This window comes from Choristoneura fumiferana, chromosome 6 (assembly GCF_025370935.1).
Source record: "Choristoneura fumiferana chromosome 6, NRCan_CFum_1, whole genome shotgun sequence".
NCBI classification, from domain to species: Eukaryota; Metazoa; Arthropoda; class Insecta; order Lepidoptera; family Tortricidae; genus Choristoneura; species Choristoneura fumiferana.
In genome coordinates this window covers 21,711,673-21,733,072 of record NC_133477.1, presented here as the reverse complement: position 1 = coordinate 21,733,072, position 21,400 = coordinate 21,711,673, and the positions used below count along the sequence as shown (strand labels likewise).

At 42.4% G+C, this 21,400-nt stretch overlaps 1 protein-coding gene and 1 non-coding gene across 2 annotated transcripts in view; one reads left to right on the top strand and one right to left on the bottom strand.

Moving 5' to 3' along the window:
* LOC141429310 (prominin-like protein) overlaps positions 1-21,400 on the top strand; it is a 76,007-nt gene that overhangs the window by 47,595 nt on the left and 7,012 nt on the right. Inside the window, 16 exon segments of the mRNA XM_074089607.1 lie at positions 6,020-6,158; positions 6,787-6,912; positions 7,756-7,943; positions 8,266-8,430; positions 8,801-8,922; positions 9,935-10,100; positions 10,295-10,461; positions 10,659-10,771; positions 11,580-11,684; positions 11,934-12,075; positions 12,325-12,528; positions 13,089-13,277; positions 13,654-13,788; positions 13,902-14,060; positions 14,185-14,306; positions 17,267-17,317. Of these exon segments, the coding sequence (XP_073945708.1) occupies positions 6,020-6,158; positions 6,787-6,912; positions 7,756-7,943; positions 8,266-8,430; positions 8,801-8,922; positions 9,935-10,100; positions 10,295-10,461; positions 10,659-10,771; positions 11,580-11,684; positions 11,934-12,075; positions 12,325-12,528; positions 13,089-13,277; positions 13,654-13,788; positions 13,902-14,060; positions 14,185-14,306; positions 17,267-17,317 (2,293 nt within the window).
* Positions 3,949-4,020, bottom strand: TRNAP-AGG (transfer RNA proline (anticodon AGG)). The gene has a single exon. It is a non-coding gene; the product is annotated as a tRNA-Pro (tRNA).

Below are 21,400 nucleotides of genomic sequence, written 5' to 3'. Positions count from 1 at the left end.
CGATCCATATTTGAGATATTTCAATACGAGAAGTATTTCGCTGTAAGGTTTCCTTGACTAAATAACATTCACTCATATTGCTTAGCTTAATGTAATGAAATGACCTCAGCATCCACACGTTCTCAACAAGCAGCCGACAGGTGGAACCGGAAGTGGTACCAGGAACTCCGACACCATTATCACAGATTTAAGAATTATAATTTTTAATTTCTACTTCTGGCAGAGGATTATCACCATCATAATTCGCCCAAGCTATTAAAGGAATCTAAAGCATTCTAAAGCCTTCAATTGGATCAAGGATTAATTCGCTATCGATACATTTAATCCCATGACTCGACCGACAGGGGCTCAATTAATGTACAAAGACAAAGCACCATGTTACAATTTCACAAGCCTCTAACGGCAGTATTCTATTCGTTACTTCTTATTTTGTTGTTAGTACGAGTATCCCATAATCCCATTGCTGTTGTCCGGAATTCCGTTTTTAAATCTAAAAAAAAAACAACAAGTCTGCCTTCTGCCAGATCTTGTTGGCCGTTGCTTCCAACCAAAGCTGGTGCCTTGCTGGCGTGAGTGGAAGCACCGTGACGTGTCGCAATCGCCACATCAGCATTCTCCAGTGCGTGACGCGGCACGGCCAAGGTCCTCCAAATTACTGCACCGGTTTACGCGGCTCGCTGCTTCTCTGTGCTGCCTGATGGCTGCGATACTGTGCGTACAGTCAGTGAGTTAGTTAGCTATTCGAGATGTGTAAAGATTTATGAGACTTCGAGAAATGGAGAGATGAGGCGAAATAATAGTTTTGCTTTGTTTCTTGTGCTTAATGGTGTGCTTATAAACAGAAACAATAGACACTTTTCATACACGTACAGTAGGTACAACAGAATGTCCATTTGATTGGTTGTTTCCTTAATTTCTGTCTTGGTCGAGTCAATGTATTAATCATCTATGGACTTGTGCAGTTGTCACCTAAGGTTAAGTGTTAATTATCACTTGATGTTTGTCTGTTGAAAAGCGTTCGGCGAACATTAATTATTTTCGTAAACTAGCTCAACACGTTCTTTAGCATACATAGGTATAGATTGCTTTGGTCTTTCTGTGCCGGATTTCAATTAATAGATCATATTTGAAAGTTTGAGAGGTCTCAATGAATTAAATTAATTTGTTTCGCTTTGGCATTTTCATACAGCTATTTTTATTAGCCGTTAAATAACTCGTGAAATCGAAGAACATTGAATGACTCGATGTTTCTCTATTAATAGGACCGGTTTATTGTTGTTTCAATCGAGTAGTAACCGTTGCGATTATGACATCACGCTAGTTTTCTATTTTTGGATGTAAAACGTTTGAAGAATCTATCACGTTAATTATTTTTGAGTTTTCTTCCGCAACTGTGCTTTCCTTTGTCCTTTCCAACACAAAGCTGACGTTGTAATAAAATACTGGCATCAAAAGGTCAAATTTACAAACTCGACGAGTGATATTGATGTCATACTCGTATACCCACCCACCCGCTCCCCCACCCCACTTGCTCACTCACTTGCTCTCTTGCTTGCTCACTTGCTCTTGCTCTTGCTTTGCTCGTTTGCCATCCAGTGGAATAAAAAAAATACAAAGCGATACATAAAAAAACATTAAATTTAAAAAATCAAAAACCCGACTGCTTTAAAAACTAAAAGGAAGATAATAAGTCTAGTGGTGGTCTAGAACTCTGTCAAGAAGCTCATTTAAGGTTCAACAGTCGGGACCCATGACCAAGATTTTTTGAGCTGGTTACGATTTGAATGGGTCCCGACTGTTGAACCTTAAATGAGCTTCTTGAATTTTCTTCCTTTTAGTTTTTAAAGCAGTCGGGTTTTTTGATTTTTTAAATTTAATGTTTTTTATTTTATACTTTTTTGATATTTCTGTGAAAATAGTAGATTAAAAGTATTATAACCAATATATATTTAGAATGGGCTAATTATTACTATACAAAATATTTTTTTTTTATTCCTCCGCCATATTTTTTTTTTCGCAGACGCCATATTGAAATATTATATAGCCTATGTCACTCCGACAGTTATGACGAATCCAATGATACCTCATATGTTAAAATCCGTCTAGCCGTTTAGGCTGCAGCGAGGACCAAAGAAATGGACATACATACCCACATACATACATACATAAGCTCGAAAAACATAACCCTCCTTCGGGCAGTCGGGTAATAACTCTTATTTTTAACCTTCTTTTGAATATTTTATGAATATTTTTGAGAGTTTAACTACAGATACATTTGTTATCTTTACAATAAAGTAAAACTTCGTACTTGAGCATGCGCATGCGCATTGCAACCGTGATTGCATCGAGGTAGAATATGCAAATCTCGCATTACATTGATTCGTGTTCCTTTTCTTGTATTGTTTGAATTGTTTCCTTGACTCTGATTTTGGGGGCTGGAGTTTTTTGTTAACATTTTTCAGTTTTCTGTAACGTCATACGTGTACTTCTTTTTATTATTGGTGAGCTTTAGTGCTTTGAGAAACGAAGAAAAAACAGTTTCAAACTACACTGTGTCAGTGATCATGTCACTCTTGCTATGGTCAATTTAATATGTGCCCTTAGAAACGTTTGCGAGTCAATTTATTAAACAAACTTCTTTCTTTATGTACTAAGCTGATCTACCGGATTGATACCAATTAATCATCAGCCTACTAATACTATTATGTTTTATACGTATTGTCATTACATTATCATTAGTAATAATAACGCTAGTCATCGCTTCGTATCATGTCGATAGTAAATTAATTATTCTATAATCACATAATCATAAAAACAAATGATAATTGGTAAGATCCTTAGTCGGAACTATTAATTAACTCTTGTGGTGGCCATTGGGTTTCTTTCTCATATTTCTGATGCAACTAACTATGTGCTTGCTGCTTAATATCTTCATACGATACAGGATAGGAAAAGAACAGATCAGCTAAAATATTTGGTCGCTGTTTCTTTGGAAAAATTATTGGAGGCTCTAATATGTGGAAAAAAAAAATATCCTAAAAAAATATTTTTTACAACATCCCTTTTTGTTTACAGTATTTGATTGTTGTCAGTCACCGGAGCTCTATGCATGTACAAAAGACTATCAGACCAATAGGACTTGGTAAAAGTGAATTATTTTTCTACGTATTTACTTACAAGGGATGGTTATACCCACGTAATTCAAAATTTTCAGGAGTCAGTAGAAAAATTGCAGAAAGTTGCCAATTAGTGATCCCGCTCCGTGAGCCCCAAATGTCGCTATATGTAGTGAAAACTGTCAAAAATCATTGAAATTTCTCTGATGAAGTCCCAAAAGACGTTAGATTTAGCTGCAAAGTCGCCAAGTTGGCAACACTAGCCTGTCTCCAATTATCGGCGCATCTATCATTTAAGCTTGTCTCGTGGGCTGCCGTGACTACATTAATGATTGGCTTCATCATCATCAATTAGCTCAGATTTATTCTTACCTGCCGGCCAATTACTCGGCCACTGGGTCAATGTGAGAACGACTATACTCCATTAATTAAATACAATTCGCGTTCTAGTTTATTAAACGACCAATATATCAGATATAGGCATTTTATCAAATAGTAAAAAAAATATTTACTTCCACAACTTTGATTATTTTTTCTAACGGCGATGTCGTTTTGGTTTCTTGAACTTGTTTTATTTCGAGGCGTGACTGTTGACAGGGCGTTGACCCCGTCTCAGTGGGTTCGTCTTTTCAGTCAACTAAATTTTCAAGCCTGTAATTAATTAGAGGATGCAATTTAAGAGTAAGGTCGACCTGTCATTTATGTATTTTTTGGATACATTTTAGAGAAAAATGATTTTTATTGTAGGTTGGAAGTGCAGTTCTTAATAAATTAGTTTGAATCAATAGTAAATTCATAATAACAATAAAGAAAAAAAAAACAAAAAGTATTTGGGCTCGTCCGGGATTTGAACCCGGGACCTCTCGCACCCTAAGCGAAAATCATACCCCTAGACCAACGAGCCGGTTGGTAAGGTTGACGAAATTTTGTATCAGCTGCCACTGCCGCGTACCGCTGTCATGACGTATGAGATAAAAATAAGTATGTAGAATGATTACATAACACGTAACGGTAATTTATCATATGAAAACGGGCAGATAAATGTATTAAGTTTAAACACTAGAAATAAATCCTTAATTAAAGTTGAAATCGTTACCTATTACTTTTATTCATTCTTTTCTTGTGAATATTTTAAACTACAGACTTTTTTGTAGTATTAATCAGGTTTTAATATTAGAAGTTATTAATTCACCAGCTATAGTGTAGAAATAAGAGGAAAATGTTTTGTTCCTTATGAGTTGTTCAAATATTCGAGCAGATGCTATGACTACCTACCTAGTCAAAACCACAGATAGAATGGAGCAACAACACAACATAAACAACTAAATTAGCTATGAAAACAATGTAGTTCAAGGAACACGGGATACCTACGTGTACCTACCTAAAGTTCCATAATGATGTCATTCGGAATTCAGAAACTGGCATTATGGCTACATTATGGTCAGTCGATTGCCTAGTAGTTAGTCATATTTGCTTGCGACTACATTCAGAATGACCATTCGTAAGGTAAGATTAACAAAGCAGTTTACAGCTTGTAACAACTGTTTATTTTTTCACTTTTATTCATTACAATGTAAATTAAACTAAACAAAAATAGTTTCGTTTTAGTCTTTTCTACTCTACTACTGCAGTTTTAGAAATTTTACCTACTCATTGTCTTACTAGCTTTTGCCCGCGGCTTCGCCCGCGTGGAATTTGGTTATCGCGCGCTGTTCCCTCGGGATCTGTGAATTTTTCCGGTATAAAAAGTAGCCTATGTCACTCTCTGGCCCATAAACTATCTCTATGCCAAAAAAGAACATGTTGATCCGTCGCTCCATTTCGACGTGAAAGACGGGCAATCATACAAACATAAACACACACACTTTCGCATTTATAATATTAGTATGGATTAATTATATATTTCTGTACAGCCGTAAGCGAATCATCAAGATACACGAACAGCAGTCGCGTTGTCCAGTCCGATGAATAATTGCTAAAACGGGACACGGCCCAATAAAGCATAGCTACACAAACAAATAACCCTAATAATATGCGGTAGGGTTTACTTTCCTCTCCCATCAGCTATATCTTGCTTGATGAGATGCAATTGGAGAGTTAAGATAGCCGACTGTGTTGTGGTATAAGTAGCTAACTGTAACTGGTTTATTATGTTACTATATGTAATGTTTTTGCTTAGGCAGCTGCATTGATGTAAGCAGGTAGATTAAATGTACACACGTCCAGTGCTATTATAGTGTCAGTGACGATAGGTACGATCTTAAAATGCAATTTATGCTCGTGGTCAAATCTTGCAAGTCAAAGACCCATTTTCTGTGATCGGAATGCAAGCACAGTCACTTGTATAAAATGGAACAATAAATGTAATAGTAAACAACTTTATTAGCGAATGAACTATTTGTTTACTGATTTGGAATTCCAGTCGCGCGGTTGGCAATGAGACATAATGTACCTACTGCATGGTACCATAATATTATCTTATCCTTCATATTATTACTTTCATAAACATAGATAATATTCAACACAGATAAAATCACACTATCGCTTCTAAACCTAAATAAAATACGTATAAAACAAAAACAGTTACTGCTATCCGCAACTTTGTTTGCGCTTTGCGACAACTTTTGTCCTTTTTCGGGATAAACAGTAGCAGTAGCCTGATTCTGCTGTTTACCTATATAAATATGTCATTTTGTATTCTATCTGTGAAAGCTTTTTAAAATCGGGTTTGAAATTCCTGAGGTTACTCCTCAGTCCTCGCATGCGTCTGTGTTATTATTTCTGCCTTTGGCAAGTTGTCGTTTATTGTAGCGTTCCTTAGAACGTTGTACCTACTGGTAGATGTTGAGTATTGTTGAGGCGTTGTGTTCACATATTCACCATGATAATTGTTGTTGTTGCAGGGATAGTTTCGGTGTCGGACGGCAACTTGGAGTTCGCAAGCGCGCGCGAGAACTGGCGCGTGCTGCTGGCGCACTACGCGGGGCCCGCGGCGCTGCTCGTGGTGGCCGCGCTGCTGGCACCCGCGCTGCCGCTCGCTGGGTCAGTAGCCCCCATACGAGTACAACCCCATAACAAGCTGTGAAACCGCAACCGTGCTTTTAAAAGTCGTGAATATCTGCGAAAAATCTGCCGTGCACGTCCTTGGTCACTTTAAAACGAGCTTATACCTTTTCTCCTCTCTTATTTTGCCTCTATCTGTAACGCTCCATGCTCATAAGGCGTCGATGGCGGAAAGAAGTATAAAACTTTGTCTTAAAGCTTACCGGAGAGAGGGCGAGGTACCTTACCAGACGGGCCGCTCAGAAAGGTGAATTTTAAACTTTGCATGCTAAAGGCCAAGCGAGCGGGGCGATCTGCACGATCATATAATATAATTAATTTAACGTTAGAGAGCTTTGTTTCGAGGTCACATTTTCCATCACGATCACATGATCTTTATGCCTTACTCCCATAAGCCGACGAAATGGGGCGTTGTTGGGTGGGACTTCTACACATTTCATTTATTATGTATGCTCGACGAGCTCACAATATATGGGCGTTACCGCCGCCCACTAGTCTCTTTGACACGCCGCCCCGTCTGCTTGCGTTCCTCACGCTGGAGAGATAGAGTTAGTGAAAAAAACTCTAGTTATTACACTGTTTTAAAAACATTTCATTGATGTTTCAGGTTATTCTGGTGCTGCTGCTACTGGTGCCGCGCGGGGCGACGGCGGCGCCCCTTCGACCGCAAATACGACGCCTGCCTGAAGGGGTTGCTCGCCATCCTGCTCATAGCGCTGCTTACGCTCTTCCTGTAAGTACTACTTCATATCTTACTATCCGAAAGACGCATTAATCTCACGTACAATCTGCCCCGGATGTGCTACGCTACGCTAGTCTTAAATTATAAGATAATTTGATGGCAAATCCATCGCCGTCTTCCACATTGCGCGCCGTTCCGGTGAAAAAACACGGAAACTCGTATTTATTTTTCCGAAGTAATGCCAACCTCCGAATATTTCTCAGAATGTTTGATTTCGTAGTCAGGAAAAAGAGTGTAGAAGAATTACATTTGTGAATATCAATGCGTATCCGAGTTGCCAGCCAATTGGGAGGAGAGATTTTGTTTTTGTTACACTGGAAAGAGTGTGTTGGAGTTGGATGGAAGTACATTTTAAGCTTGAAACTGTGCTCGCTTGCTCTTAAATATACTTGAGTGATGGATCGGAAGTTTCACTTGCGTCTAGATAGCGAGCAATAACACATATTTGGGCCATTTTATATTTTGTTGTTTTTTTTTTTATTTTGAATTCTGCATTTTATACTAAATTTTCAGTTTAGTTACGAAATTTCCATACATTTTGTGTAAATAAATGGAAAAATTTGTAGTGTGAAATTGGGCTTACCATAGTCAGAATATGCAACTTTACCAATTCACCAAATTGCATTGAAATCTGAGAAAAGAAAGATATCGACAACAAAATAAAAAATGGCCCATTTATAAAGCTACTGCTTCCTCTGTGGGCAATGAGCAGTTGATTTGGTGGTATAAGTGCAAGTGATCACTACGCGGTTTCTCGCGCCGTCCCTCTTTAAAACGGTGCGCTAAACCGGCGCGGCTAGCCGTATAGTGCGTATAGGCTTGAATGCGTTGCAGGTTCGGCGTGGTATGCGCGTTCGCGACGGATGAACAATTGGAGCGCAGCACGAGCGAGGCGCCGGGCGCGCTGCGGGCCGGGCTGCGCGACGCGCGCACCTTCCTCAACGCCACGCAGGCGCACATGCGCTGGCTGCTCGTCGTCAACTACAACGAGCTGGAGCGGAAACTGGACGCGCTGCTCACCAGTAAGTGCACAGCTGGGTTGGGCCTGGGCCATACTTAATTTAACGAGTAGCGAACAGTAAGATGAGACCACTGGTCGACTTTGGATTGGGAATCTGGAAAATCGTTTAGTTTAGTTTAAAATAGTTTAGAAAAATGCTGACTGTCTGCAGTCAAGACTGACTGTGACCTGCTTTGGATGGGGAATTGGGGATGAAGCCCTGCCCCGCGCCGAATTGCGTAGTTTAGTTACCATTATACGACAGAATTTCTTCACTGGTTATTGTTACACCGTGTCATAAGCATGGTCATGTGTTAATGGGCGTGTGTATGTGTGTCCCTCAGGCAGCGGGCTGACGGTGTCGGTGCACCTGGGCGAGTTCTCGCGCGCCGTGTCGGTCACCACGCTCAACAAGATGGTGCAGCAGCTGGACGCCGTGCAGGCCGACCTGCGCACCGTGCACAACGTGACCTCCGTGCTGCGGTACAACGCGGAGCGGCTCAACACCGGTAAATACACACACACACACACACACACACGCGCGCGCACACAGCGGCCAGCAGCCGACCCCGTGGAACCGACCTAATAGTTCATTTCCATAGTTACACTGAGCACACAGCCATTCTCAAACAAAACAAATGACGTTCCAACTAGTAGAGATTTGAAGGCATCCTCAATTACTCGCATTATTTTTCTCAACATGATCACACTTGTGTCGCACAGGCGTTGGCTTAGTGATACTGTTTTACGCAGTGCGCCTACTGTTAACGAACGAAATACGTTGAAAAATGTTTGATTGCACCCTACAATCCACCTTCCAATGGTACCGCAGAGAGTGCAGTAGAACTGTTCAAGTTGATAACAGCGTGGTTTTCGCAGGACTCCGCAAGGTTAAGGCGCAGCTGCTGCAAACACTGGCCAAGTGCGAGCAGCCCCAATGCCTGCGACTGCAGGAGAAGTATAAGATAGGACAGCTCGACACAGAGATACAGTACAGCCAGGTCAGTGCAAAGGTTAACAGGTGCATCATCCATGTTTACAAATAATGACTATGATAGGGTTGAGGGATCATTCAGTTTGAGGGGAGTTTGAGTTCAGCAAAGTGCCGTGGGATAAGGAACGGCTGTTCAAATTTTTTATTAGACGGGCCAAATGGAATCGATCCGATGACCGCTTGCGTATGCAATATTTTCAATCTGGCGGGCATTTTAGAATGGCTTATGCGGGCCGTTCAAAAGTCGCCATGGGGCATAAAATTGAACATCCTCCGAGATAAGACAGCTAATATTAATTTACTTAAAAAGGAGTCAGGTTTCAAGGATGTTGAAAAAATCCCACCTGTCTATCAAATTAGGTAAGTACCTGATTGTTATGTTGAAAACTATTAAACTTGTAACTTTCTTTTTTATTCCACGCAACTCATGGATTACGAGTAGATGCTTGATAAATATTTTCCAACGGTAAGTACATAACAATATTAAATTGTGCGCGATTCAGGGTCTCTCCTCACATTGTCGATGCGGAATCGGCTTAGGCTGAGCTCTGCGGCTAATTACATGATACAGAATGGTGATTTTGTAGTTCAATGCTTGTTTATTTTTTTGCAGTCGAAATGAAAAGTTTTCACCTCGAGACTAAACTAAACTTTACTAAAGCTCGAGCGGAACCTAACCTAACCAAGTCAGGTGATTTAGGCTCTTTTAGGTTCTCGTCGTAAAATATAATATGCCCACGTAAGGCTGCGATTCTACCAGACTTGTGAGAGGATGTGTTGCGATGAATGTGTGTTTTTATGAACGAATAGAAACGATTCATTTACCTATCCGCGCTCCGCTCAGCTGTTTCCACCAGAGCTGTGTTGAGCGAGGAAAGGTAGATGAGGCGTTGATTCATAAAAACACATTCCTCGCAACAAAGCTTTAGGCTTACCGCTCGCTAGCCGATCGCTGGGGAGGCCCTAAAGAGCTCATTGTATGAGCGTATTTTGATTGTGTGTGTTTGTGTGCGTGTCAGATGCCGGACGTGTCGGAGCTGCTGAGCAACGTGACGGCGCTGCTGGACAGCAACATCAAGGCAGAGGTGGCCGAGGGGCAGCAGGTATTCGCCAGCATACAGCGAGAGATACAGCGCTCGGTCGACCAGCACATCCCCGCCGTCAAGCAGGCCGTCGCCGCCACCGGTACGTGCTCTCATTAACTGTATGAGTGTAGGGGGGGGGGGATATGAAATTCACGCTTCTTTTAGCTTTACTTGCTTCTTGTTCATTGTCGGCGGTGGGGCGAGTGTCTTACGCCAACCCGATCAGTCCGTTACCTTCGTTTCCGCTCATTACTCTATTTAATCCAAGTCATAACACCGAGTGTCACTTTCCAGGGCGGCGCTTGGCCGCAGTAGCCGATGAGATCACGGCGCAGGCGGGCAATGCGAGCAAGAAGCTCCAGGAGCAGGAGGCGGCCGCTGACACGCTGCAGGAGTGGCACGCGCAGTACGGGCCCTACCGCCGCCACGCCACGCGCGCCGCTGCCGCCGCGCTGCTGCTGGTAAACACACCACTTGCAACACTAGACTAGAGCTAGCTACCTAGCTTGTCAGCGATAAACAGCCTCAGGTTCTCGGGTGATTCGTAACCCTCTGCAGGGAGTCTCCGTTAAATTTAACACAATCCTGGAATTTCAATTTGATTGCCAAATCTAATGTTGACTTAAATTGTAACCTGAAAAATGATTTTTATTTCCAGATAACGTGTCTGATGACGTGGGGTCTGGTGTGCGGCGTGTGCGGCAAGCGGCCCGACGTGTACGGCGCTAGCGACTGCTGCAACAAGGGCGCCGGCTCGCGCTGCTTGCTCTGGTGAGTGCGGGCTACAACAGTTGGTGCCGTGACCAGGATGGATTGTTGCAATTTGGTGCCGTAATCAGGATACATTTTTGTACTGCTATGACCAGAGAAACTATGATGCCATAACAATAAAACGTCTTTGGTATTTTTTATTATTTATTTGTTAACTAGCTGTAGCCCGCGGCTTCGCCCCCGTTGTATTTTTTCTGAATTTTCTTCCATAAAAACATTCTCCTGACGGTAACGAACACTACAAAAAAAGAATTAGCGAAATTGGACCAGTCGTTCCCGAGTTTTGCGCTTAGCAACACATTTTAAGATTATTTTTTATTTCATCATCATCATATCATCATCCCAGCCTATATACGTCCCACTGCTGGGCACAGGCCACTGCTCCCACTGCTCAAAACAAGAGGGCTTGGGCTATAGTTCCCACGCGGGCCCAGTGCGGATTGGGAACTTCACACGCACCATTGAATTACTTCGCAGGTTTGTGCAGGTTTCCTCACGATGTTTTCCTTCACCGCAAAGCTCGTGGTAAATTTCAAATGTAATTCCGCACATGAATTTGGAAAAACTCAGAGGTGCGAGCCGGGTGTGAATTTTTATTTATATAGATATAATAGGTTTTAGATATTCACCGTACACTCATGATAAATATTCCGAAAAAAATCAGAGGCGTGAACCCACGATCTCTGCTTGAGGTCATATTCATATTCGTTTATTCATTCAAATTCATGCTCATATGTTATTGCCATAGACCAAACCAATGGGCTACCACGGTAAAAATTGATGTTTTATTTACTTGTATTTGTTTCAGCGGAATGGGAGTGATGTTCATTGTGGGAGGCATCTCCGCGGTGGTGCTGGTGGTTTACTTCGTCGTGGGCGTCGCCTCGCAACGTTTCATCTGCGATCCACTCACGTGCGTCCTCTATTCCTTCTAATATCTTGTTTCTTATATTATAATCATTTACTAATTTGTTTACAAGTTTTGTTAAAAACTATCCTACGTCCTTCCCTGGGACTTAAACTGTGTCTGTACCAAATTTCATCTTCGGTTCAGTGGTTTTGGCGTGAAAAGGTGACAGATAGACTTGATTAGTATGCGTTCGCGTAAATTTACTGTACAGCTTGGATAGCTAATTATTTATTATTTTGTTGTGATCCACAGCGAGCCGCAAGGGAACCGTCTGTTCGATGATTTGGAGAAAATGGTCGACCTGGAGCGAGCGATGTTCAACGAGCGTCGCGACCCCGACTTCAACATGTCGCGAGTACTGACCTACTGCCACAGGAATCATTCGCTCATGGAGGTGAGGGGGTTTCACAAATAACTCGGCATTACCCTCACTTTGAATTGAAATTCTGGCGATTCGAAAAAAGTCCTGTGGGAATCTCCAAAAATTATATCGTGATTTTCAATAACGTTCCACAAAAACATCGTCAAATTTAATGATTCTAATTGTGACGATTGAAATTTTGGAATTTTATACTGATTCCGTGGGAATATCGTACACCACATAGAAAACAATTAGAAAACAAGCCTTATCGCTAACTCGCAGACGCTAGAGCTGGACCGTCTCTACGACCTGGAGGGGCTGCGTACGTCAGTGGCCGAGGAGGTGTCCCGTCGCGCGGCGGCGCTGCGGCCGGCCTTCCCCGCATCGCGCCCGCTCAGCATCCTCAAGCCGCGCGCAAGGGAGAAGCTGGAGAAGTTGGCGCAGACCGGGCTCTCCGACTTCGACTTCGACCGGATCCTGCATGCCGTGAGTGCTATTTTTACAAGCGTTTATTTAACTTGCGGCTTACGCATTTTTATAAGTTTGCAAGTCGTGGTTTTAAAATTTGCAAACCAAAGCTGTTTGGCATACTTGGCTCGGGCTCTGAGCCTCTGAAGCCTTTCAATTGCCGTTTCGCGTGTGTTATGAAAGCTCACTAATGTCCGTCAACTAAAAATCCCAATCACCACCACCTCGTGGGTGGCCGCAGAAATGCAACTGGTTTTAGTTCATGGAAATTATGCGTAGATTACAGTTGCATTGGCAGTTGAATCGCTTTAGAGCCCCACCCACTTTGTGAATATAACAATCTAGTTATACAATTATGGTAGTTTGGCCATGACAGTCTCTCCAAGACAGAAGTCTTCCACGGTTTATGGAATCGACTTGAAACTTGGCACCGATATGTAGCTTGGATGGCAATCCAAGTACAAAAAAAACTACAGTCACTAAAAATTTATGATTTAATAAATTATTTCGATGTGAATTGTCCGTTTTTAATTATTTTCATCAATTATTTTCGTGTTTGTGGCGACTGCCCTTTCCAGCTGGAAACAAACATGACGAACCTGTCGCTGGACAGCCTGTCGGCGCAGCTGGAGGCGACGGCGGGCTCGCTGGTGTCGCGGGCCGGCTTCGCGCGCGTGTCCATGGAGCTGCGCGACGCCGCCGCCATGCTCACCGCCTACCACGCAGACATCGTCACGCCCATGCTCGACCACACGCGCAAGCTTAATGTTAGTGCACCACACACACACGGCGAAGGAGTAGGGAGTGTGTGCCCAGTGGGACGTGATAACGTATATACTCATGAAGAGTGCAAATTTAATAAGAACGCCGATTTCGTCTTAACTGGCTCATTTTTGATGTAAAATCATGTTATTTTTCATTTCCCAAACATTTATGAATTAATAACTTGGTTGGTAGTTATAATTGGTGCTTTTATTCATGCAAATGCTTGATCATAGTATCTTCTCAACTCAAAATTGGCGCCTCAATAAAATTCCCCAAGTTGTTCCAATTTGGTACTTTGACCAGGATTACTTCCCAAGCGTATTGTCACAGTTGGTGCCGCGACCAGGATACCAGAGCTAATCGCAATTCTGTCCACAGATAACGGCGATGAACCTGCGCGACGGCCTGCGCTTCAACCACTCTTCGTTCAATGACGCTATCCGCTACCTCATCCACGAGACTTCGCAAGCTGAAGTGTTCCTCAACACGCAGGGGCCCGATCTCATACAGAGCGTGAGTTGGATAGGATGTTCCTTGACCTTGACGAAAAATTGGAATATCTATGTTTGTTAAGCACCCTATTGTATAATCTGTGGCACGATGATGATGTAGTCCGTTGTATACAGTTGACGCAGGACTTCGCGAGCGTGGTGGCGCAGATGCTGGACTCGTACTTGCAGCTGGTGATCTCTGCGGCGCGGCACGACGTGGGCCGCTGCGGGCCGCTCTCCAACGCGTTCAACGCCACGCGCGACGCCGCCTGTCACAAGATGCTCATGCCCACGGTCAGTGCCCCCCCCCCTGTTTTAAAATTACAGTCAATGTACATCGGGTGACAAGACAACTTTTATATTCAGTAGAGCACAATGTGGCGGCAATTAGTACAGTATAGATGCATCGCGGTTGCAGAACGGGTACTGGATGGCGGTGTCGTGGTGCCTGGTGCTGTTCGTGCCGCTGCTGGTGGTGGCGGCGCGGCTGGCGCGCCTCTACCTTCACGTCGACGCCTACCCCGGCCCGCTCGTCGAGGCGTACGTACCACCCCCATACAATTTTGCGTACAAGTCAGAGTTAGATCAAAATATCAGTTCAAGCACTATTATTTTCGAAATTAATCTAACTTAACTTATTTTTGTACTTGTTCTGATATTTTAACTAACAGCGCATCTTAAATTATTTTTAAGTTACACATACAATCCAGGATGGGTCAATTCAGATTGGAATTGCGAACGTGTAAATCTGTCCCCAAACCTTTATAATGATCAAAATTTTAATACATTGCACGGCTCCTTTAAGAATGGACTCTTACTGAATATACTCTATTTAATATGCTTAGAAAAATATTGAATTCACGAAAGGATCCATAAATAGTCTATTGTTAAAAAAGTGTTTAAAAATGGGTCCTTAAGAGTCAAGACTTAAGAAACACTCCAGACATTCTACTGTCAAACGAAGTCAAGTTGTTATTAACTCTTATTCCTAATAGTCTGCTTTAGTCTTACTATGTGACTAAATCGACGTTTTCGCCACTAACAAGTAGTTCGAACAAGATAAATTCAAATATAACTACTTTTACTTATAAAGGAAAATGTAGATGTTCAAAACTAAAGGGCTGCTTCGAGAGTCGGAACAACATAACCTTTTCAACGTCAATGAAGTTATCGGTCAAAGTACAGCGTAAAAGCGATCTTCATGCAAAGAGATAAGTTTGAAACTAGCTTTATCGTAGCTGGGCTTGACGTTGGAAAGGTCGATCATAATCAAAATATCCGACTGCAATATCTCTTTCGATGCTCAATTGATATCTTCATAAAGCTGTGTTTAAATTCCCCCAAATTTCTGTATATTGCGAGCCAAGTATCCAGTCGATATAAACGTTGTCCTATGAGTTCAGTAACGCCCAGTTTAGACTTGCGAGAAAAATTACGCAAGTTGCATTACAACGCGGTGGTCGATGCTCAACTTAACTCGTTCGCTTTACGGCGTCGTATTGTGATACAACTTACAAATTGTTCCTTGCAGGTCTAAACTGAGCTTTAGAAATGGGTACTTGACTCGCAGTATGATGTGTGTCGAAATTATTGAACCTGAATGTGTCCTGTTGGAGCGGCGCGGCTCGTCGTCGTTCGCTGCCCTCGCGCACGCAGTTACCATTTCAGCTTCAATGATTTCCATTGTTTGCCAAGGGTGACCCGTCACCGGATCTCTAACCATAAGTCATCATTCATCTTTCATCATTATTTTGGTGTCATTCGCATCGCGGATGTATCCCTTTGTGTTTGTTAGTTTCCGTTCACTAATTTCATTATGATTTCCTTTACGCCCGATGATTTGAGATGTTCTTTATGAGTTCGATGTTTGTTTGTCTTGATTTGGGTTTGTTGTGCACCCTCATCCCCGTATTTAGTGGATTGTTATGCCCTGATATTAACTGCGATTGAAGCCGACCGCATACTACTTATGTCGGCGCGTCGGCATGACGCTGTGTTCGGAGAGCCTACAGACAGACATACACGTAACGTAGAGCAAAGTGCAACGACAGGTGATACCGCACAGCAATCTATATTCCAATACACACTTGTAATATTTCGCTTTGTATGCTGTGTATTCTACGACGCATGTAAAACTGCGTATGTAACTTCTGACTTGCGCTTATTTCAATTTGTATACGTAGCCGTTTGGGTTTTTTCATTTGTTCATGTTTGTTCAGTTGGTCACTCACCGCCATCAACCCCGGGGGGCGCCGGTTCGAACCCGGCGCCCGGTGATGCAATGAAAAGAGCAGCGTTCAAAATTGTTGTTTTGTTTAATGGTGGTGTTGTTGGGGGTGTTAACGTGTGGGGGTGTTGTCGACAGTGAGTATGAGCCGGTGTGCAAGGGCCGCGGCCGGTGGCGGTGACCCGACGCGCCCTCCGGTAACACACACACCTGCTCACGTATCGTACAGTACAGTACACACACTGACGCGCCAACACCACCCCAGACAGTCTATACTCAGCCTTGTGTCGGTGTCGGCGCGTCGCGGCGCTAGACCGTATCGACGTATGCTCTTCGACCATAGCGGCTTGCACGATCTGATGTTATTTGCCCCCTGGAGGATGCCCGCCCCCTCCGGGGGAAAGCCTTGCTCGGTGTTCCTTCCATGTTGTCGTACATTGCTTGCAGTCGGTCAGTATGCGAGAGCACCTCACTGTATTGCTCGAATGTAACCCGCAGTGTATACCGAACTTTCTCGTAGACGACTTGCAAACTGTAAATAGCGCTAGTTTATTTTTATTAGTATGTTTTTTAATTGTTTCTTTTCCGTTACTTCTGTTTGTTATCATCGACATTCATCATAACTAGGTATAGTTAGTGTACGATATAAGTATTAAGATTTATTGTAAGATTATTTTACCACTAGGCACACATGTAGGACGATCGATGAATTTTGATTTTGTTTTTAGAGGCTTAGAAGCGCTCGTGTCATTATTTTGCCCGGACCTCTTGACAAGTACTGCCCCCGAGGTCACGAGTGGTGCCGTGACAGGATGCGTTCACAACCCTCTGTTTAAACACAGTTGTTCTCGTTTGCTGTTCCTTAAATCCGGCCGTAACCCTTTGTCGATGCGCGTTGTGAACGGACCCTTGCAACCCTAGAGTCCCACATTTGATGATTTAGATTTGAGACAATATTGTTATTGGAATTAAGACGAAACGCGGGCCGTGGACAGATGTATAAATACGCTTATTTCCTCCCTAGAATTATTTGACTGGAAAGGTGTTAAGAAAATATTTTTGAATAACATATTGAAATCTATGAGTACAACGACGGTGGCAATCTGTCGCTAAAGAATACGTGAAAAATAACTTATAAGTTAAGGGAGGAAATAGGCGAGCGTTCCTGCAAAATGTATGGTGACGTAGAAACGGTCGCGCTCGCGTTTCTCCTTAAGACCTCCGAGCTGTGGGCCGCGGCGCCGCGCTGATGACCGTGTGTTGTCTGTTGCAGCGAGTATTTGTATGACGCGTTCGCGGACCGCGATAACGTACCCCTCGCCAAGTAAGTGCCCCACGGACACCCCAGCCCCCACCCTTCCGCTGGCTTCGATACCTCGTTTTTCAACAACCTCGCTCGTGTGCGCGCGCCTTTACAAAGCGCCCGGCCAATCCGCGCGCGGCGGCACCTTTGATGCGCGGCGCAAACGGTAAAGGCACGCGCACACTCGTCTGCATGAACGAAACGCTTTTTTTGGTTTAGGTTTAAATCTACTCCTCCACTAGGTTTAGACGTGTAAATAAAACGGTTCAGGTCTCTAATAGTGTTACTATGTAAAAATCGAGAAAGTCGAGCAATATGTGTAGTAGAAGCATGTACGTGTAATCCGCATGTCGACTGTATCACTAACGCACGGCCGCACGACGGACCCTTCTCCTCAGTTCTTTCTGTTCGGTTACCATTATGTTGGTCAGGGAGCGCGCGAGACGCTCAGAGCTCGTAGTAACCTTGTTGTAACGGTAGCGGGTCCAAGCGGAGCACGCTGGACATCGAGGGGAAGATCGCGGAGTGGCGCGGGCGAGGGGGCGGCGGGGGCGACGGGGCGCCGTCCGCCCCGCCCTTGAGCACGCCGCCCGCCGCCACGCAGCTGGTGCTGGGCGGGGGCGGGGAGGGCGTGGTGTGCGCGCTGCTGCCGCCGCCCGCCGCGCTCATCGACGACCTCAAGACGCGCCTCGACGCCAAAGACGAGGACAACGAGTCCGGCATACACGAGTCGGAGTAACGTGGCGCGGGCCTCGCCAGGTGCCAGGTGCCAGGTCAAGCTGGACCTCGTCTACATATATCAAGTTTGAATTGAGAAGTTAGGCTAATACATATTGTCTTCAAATTCTTACTTAATATTTTAGCGGGTTGGGTTCGCTTGACTGAACATCGTAAATGTTTTTGGGACATAAAATGTGGATATCAAATGTAAATGTATCGCATCGAAGGCGTGAAAAAAAAAAGTGAAGAGGTTCTAATCATTGAATTCAAGGGCGTTCAGTCAAATTAAGTCAACCTCCTGAAATATTCTAGAAAACATTTGGATACACCACCTTGTAATAAGCTTCGGTGAAACTATTAACTAGACAAAAAAATTGATATGAAATCTATTGATTGGTTTATATTAGTTTTGCTTTGGAACAATGTTGTAAAGTTATTAATTTCTTAGAAAATAGCATTCTGTCAAATGTTCATGATCTTTTTCAAACTTTATGCCTTCGTGGGAGCCAGTTCACACATGGATGATGAGAGAAGTCTGAATTATAGGTACAGTGAAAAGCAGTCAGAATCTTTGGCGACGTACTTGCTCCGTGACGCCGCAAACGCATATGTGCTCTCAGATGGTCAACTTAACCTTTTAAAAACATAAAAAGGCCCTTCTTCTATGTAGCAGTGTGCATGATATTTGATGCGGTAGGTTCAGTTAATCTTATCCTGAAACATCAACTTGTTTGTATGGATGCACTACTGCTTAATTTTAGAGGGCGATTTAGGTAACCCGGTGAGAATCGAGTTGTATAAAGCCCGCGCCACTGGTACCCGTGCCTTTGCGGCGGCTCAGTCGCGATGTTTTGTATAAAGTTTGATCTTTGTGAGTATTTATTGTTAACTTAATAACACTAAAACGCATTGTAATCGTTTTGTAATTGATACACAACCACTATAATGCCTAAGTTTGGAGACAAATAGTTTGTAATTAAAAGGCGATATGAATCGTGAACGAATATTTCTAGTGTCTCTCTTTTTAGAATCTTTTGAGATCTTGAAAATTTATATATTTTTCAATGTTATAATTTACGAAGCGACCAATTTACTGTAGCCTGGACTTTGGTACGAGTTTTAGATGTTTGTGGTTTGCAATAAGGTTCTGTGTACATGAAATACTATACCACCGAGATAGTCTTGCGAACTATATATTATTATGCCCGTTTATTTCAATATGGTATGTGATTTTTTTTATATTTATTTTATAAATCAAAGTTTGTATTATGTGGTTTATCGAACAAAAAAAATGTAAGCTAACTTTACATTGTCACAGAAATATAAAAGTTTTAAATTCAAGATTAGACGGAGAAAGACGTCATAGTTATTGCTTAGAAAAAACTATTTTGCTAAACATAGACTGTATATTTATATTTTCATAATAATATATAGGATATGGCAAATTCAGGAGTTGTCAAATACCGTATTCAGTGTGCACAGGGCTCTAATGATTTAAGATTGGTTTTTGGAGTATTTTTGTATTTTTTATGTCAACTCCAAATTTTGTTACTTTTACGGCCATCCCGTAAAATCCATATCGAAAATACAAACTGAAACATAGATGCACAGAAAAACCAGAAAAGAGACCAGCGCTGGGAATCGAACCCAGGTCCTCAGCATTCCGTGCTGCGTGCTATACCGCTACACCACCACTGGACAGGAGTACAGACACAAATTTCTCCTATGCACCACATATCTCAGCTTGATAGCTGGATAGCGCAATATATTTGATAAACGAATCTCGTCCAAAATTCTCAAGTTTTTGACCTCTTTAAAGAAATCTTGTTATCTTCGATTAGTATTCGAATATTGTTCTCTCTTTATGATGTAAACGTCGCTGTATCTTGTTCGAAACGTTTGACGTTTTCCGCCTGAACGGCGATTAGGATTATTCTTAGCTTAGGATGATTCATTCGACATGCTTTCGCTTGCAACACAATACGTCCATACGCTACCTTGTAACCGCTTAAGCCTCGCTGTAACGTTACCGAATGTTTGACCAAACATTTGAACATATATGTATAATTTCAAAAAATTAATGTCATCTTTACGCCAAACATTCTTTAACTACCATATAACTAACCGCAACGCAGGTACAATTTTAATACATATAAAAATAGTATAACCATACTGTAGCGTATATCCTAAGATAACATTTTGAAACGTTTTCAAATAGTTTTGATACTCACATACGGTAGCTTATTGAATTTTGTATTAAATATATATTAATTAGGTGTATTTGGTAAGATTGTGATGACTGAAATGTGATCAGTAGTCTGCTCATATCGAAGTGACACCAACGATAAAACTATTCTTGCGTCAGAAAACCAAATAAAAATGCCGATTTGTCACATACACTTGTAAGTGAAAATTTAACCTGGTGGTACTGGTGTACATATCTAACATTAATGGTATTTAATCGAATCACAATAAATTTTTCCACTCGTTATCATGTGCGGTGATGTATGTGTAAACTTTATACTTACTTGAATGTAAATATGATACTTATCATACTGGATACTTGAAAAGTATATCTAGTGTCACACTGGATATTAACAAAATATGTCTAGTGTCGTACTGGATACTTATAAAATATTTCTGGTGTCATACTGGATATTTATAAAATATATCCAATGTCATACTTGATATTAGTAAAATCACACAAAGACGAGTGCTTTTTACTAGTTTTGACAGTGATCGTTGTGTGTTCTAACGGAATATCAGTAACATATTATGCTAAGTGCAATGCAGTGAATTGATGTAGCTCCCAGTATACCGTTGCAGTGTATCCACATATCTATCGTGTATGGTTGTACGCTAGTCTGTATGTCTTTTTGATGTTTATACATACATAAGGTGGAATAGGGTAAGATGGAACTTTGCTGCTATTTTGAAAATGTACATTCGAGTTCGTAAACTTTTACAAATGTTGTTTTGGTGTGAGTAGCAGGAAGGCTGTCGTTAATATTAAGTATATGTTAAGTTGTGTGAGGCGGCGAGTAGGGCCGGAGTCTAGAAGAGCGCGGCTGCCGGTAATCCATCCTCCTTAGCGCACGCGCGTAGCCTCGCGGCGAGCGGCGACCCACTACAGTACAGGCGGCTAGAGTCCATCGCTAACGATGTTCACATTCAGGTTGTCATACTTAGAGATATTAAATAACTCATAGAAGAAGTAAATAATTTATTTATAACAGCAGTGACATTACACAGGTTAGAAAAAAAATACATAAGTAGCGTTGCCGTTATAAAAAGGTCCCGGCTCGGCTCAGCATATCGCTGGTTGAAAACCAGCACTGGTCTTCCGCCGGCCAAAATAGAAGCTAAACTCGCGTAAATCAGGCA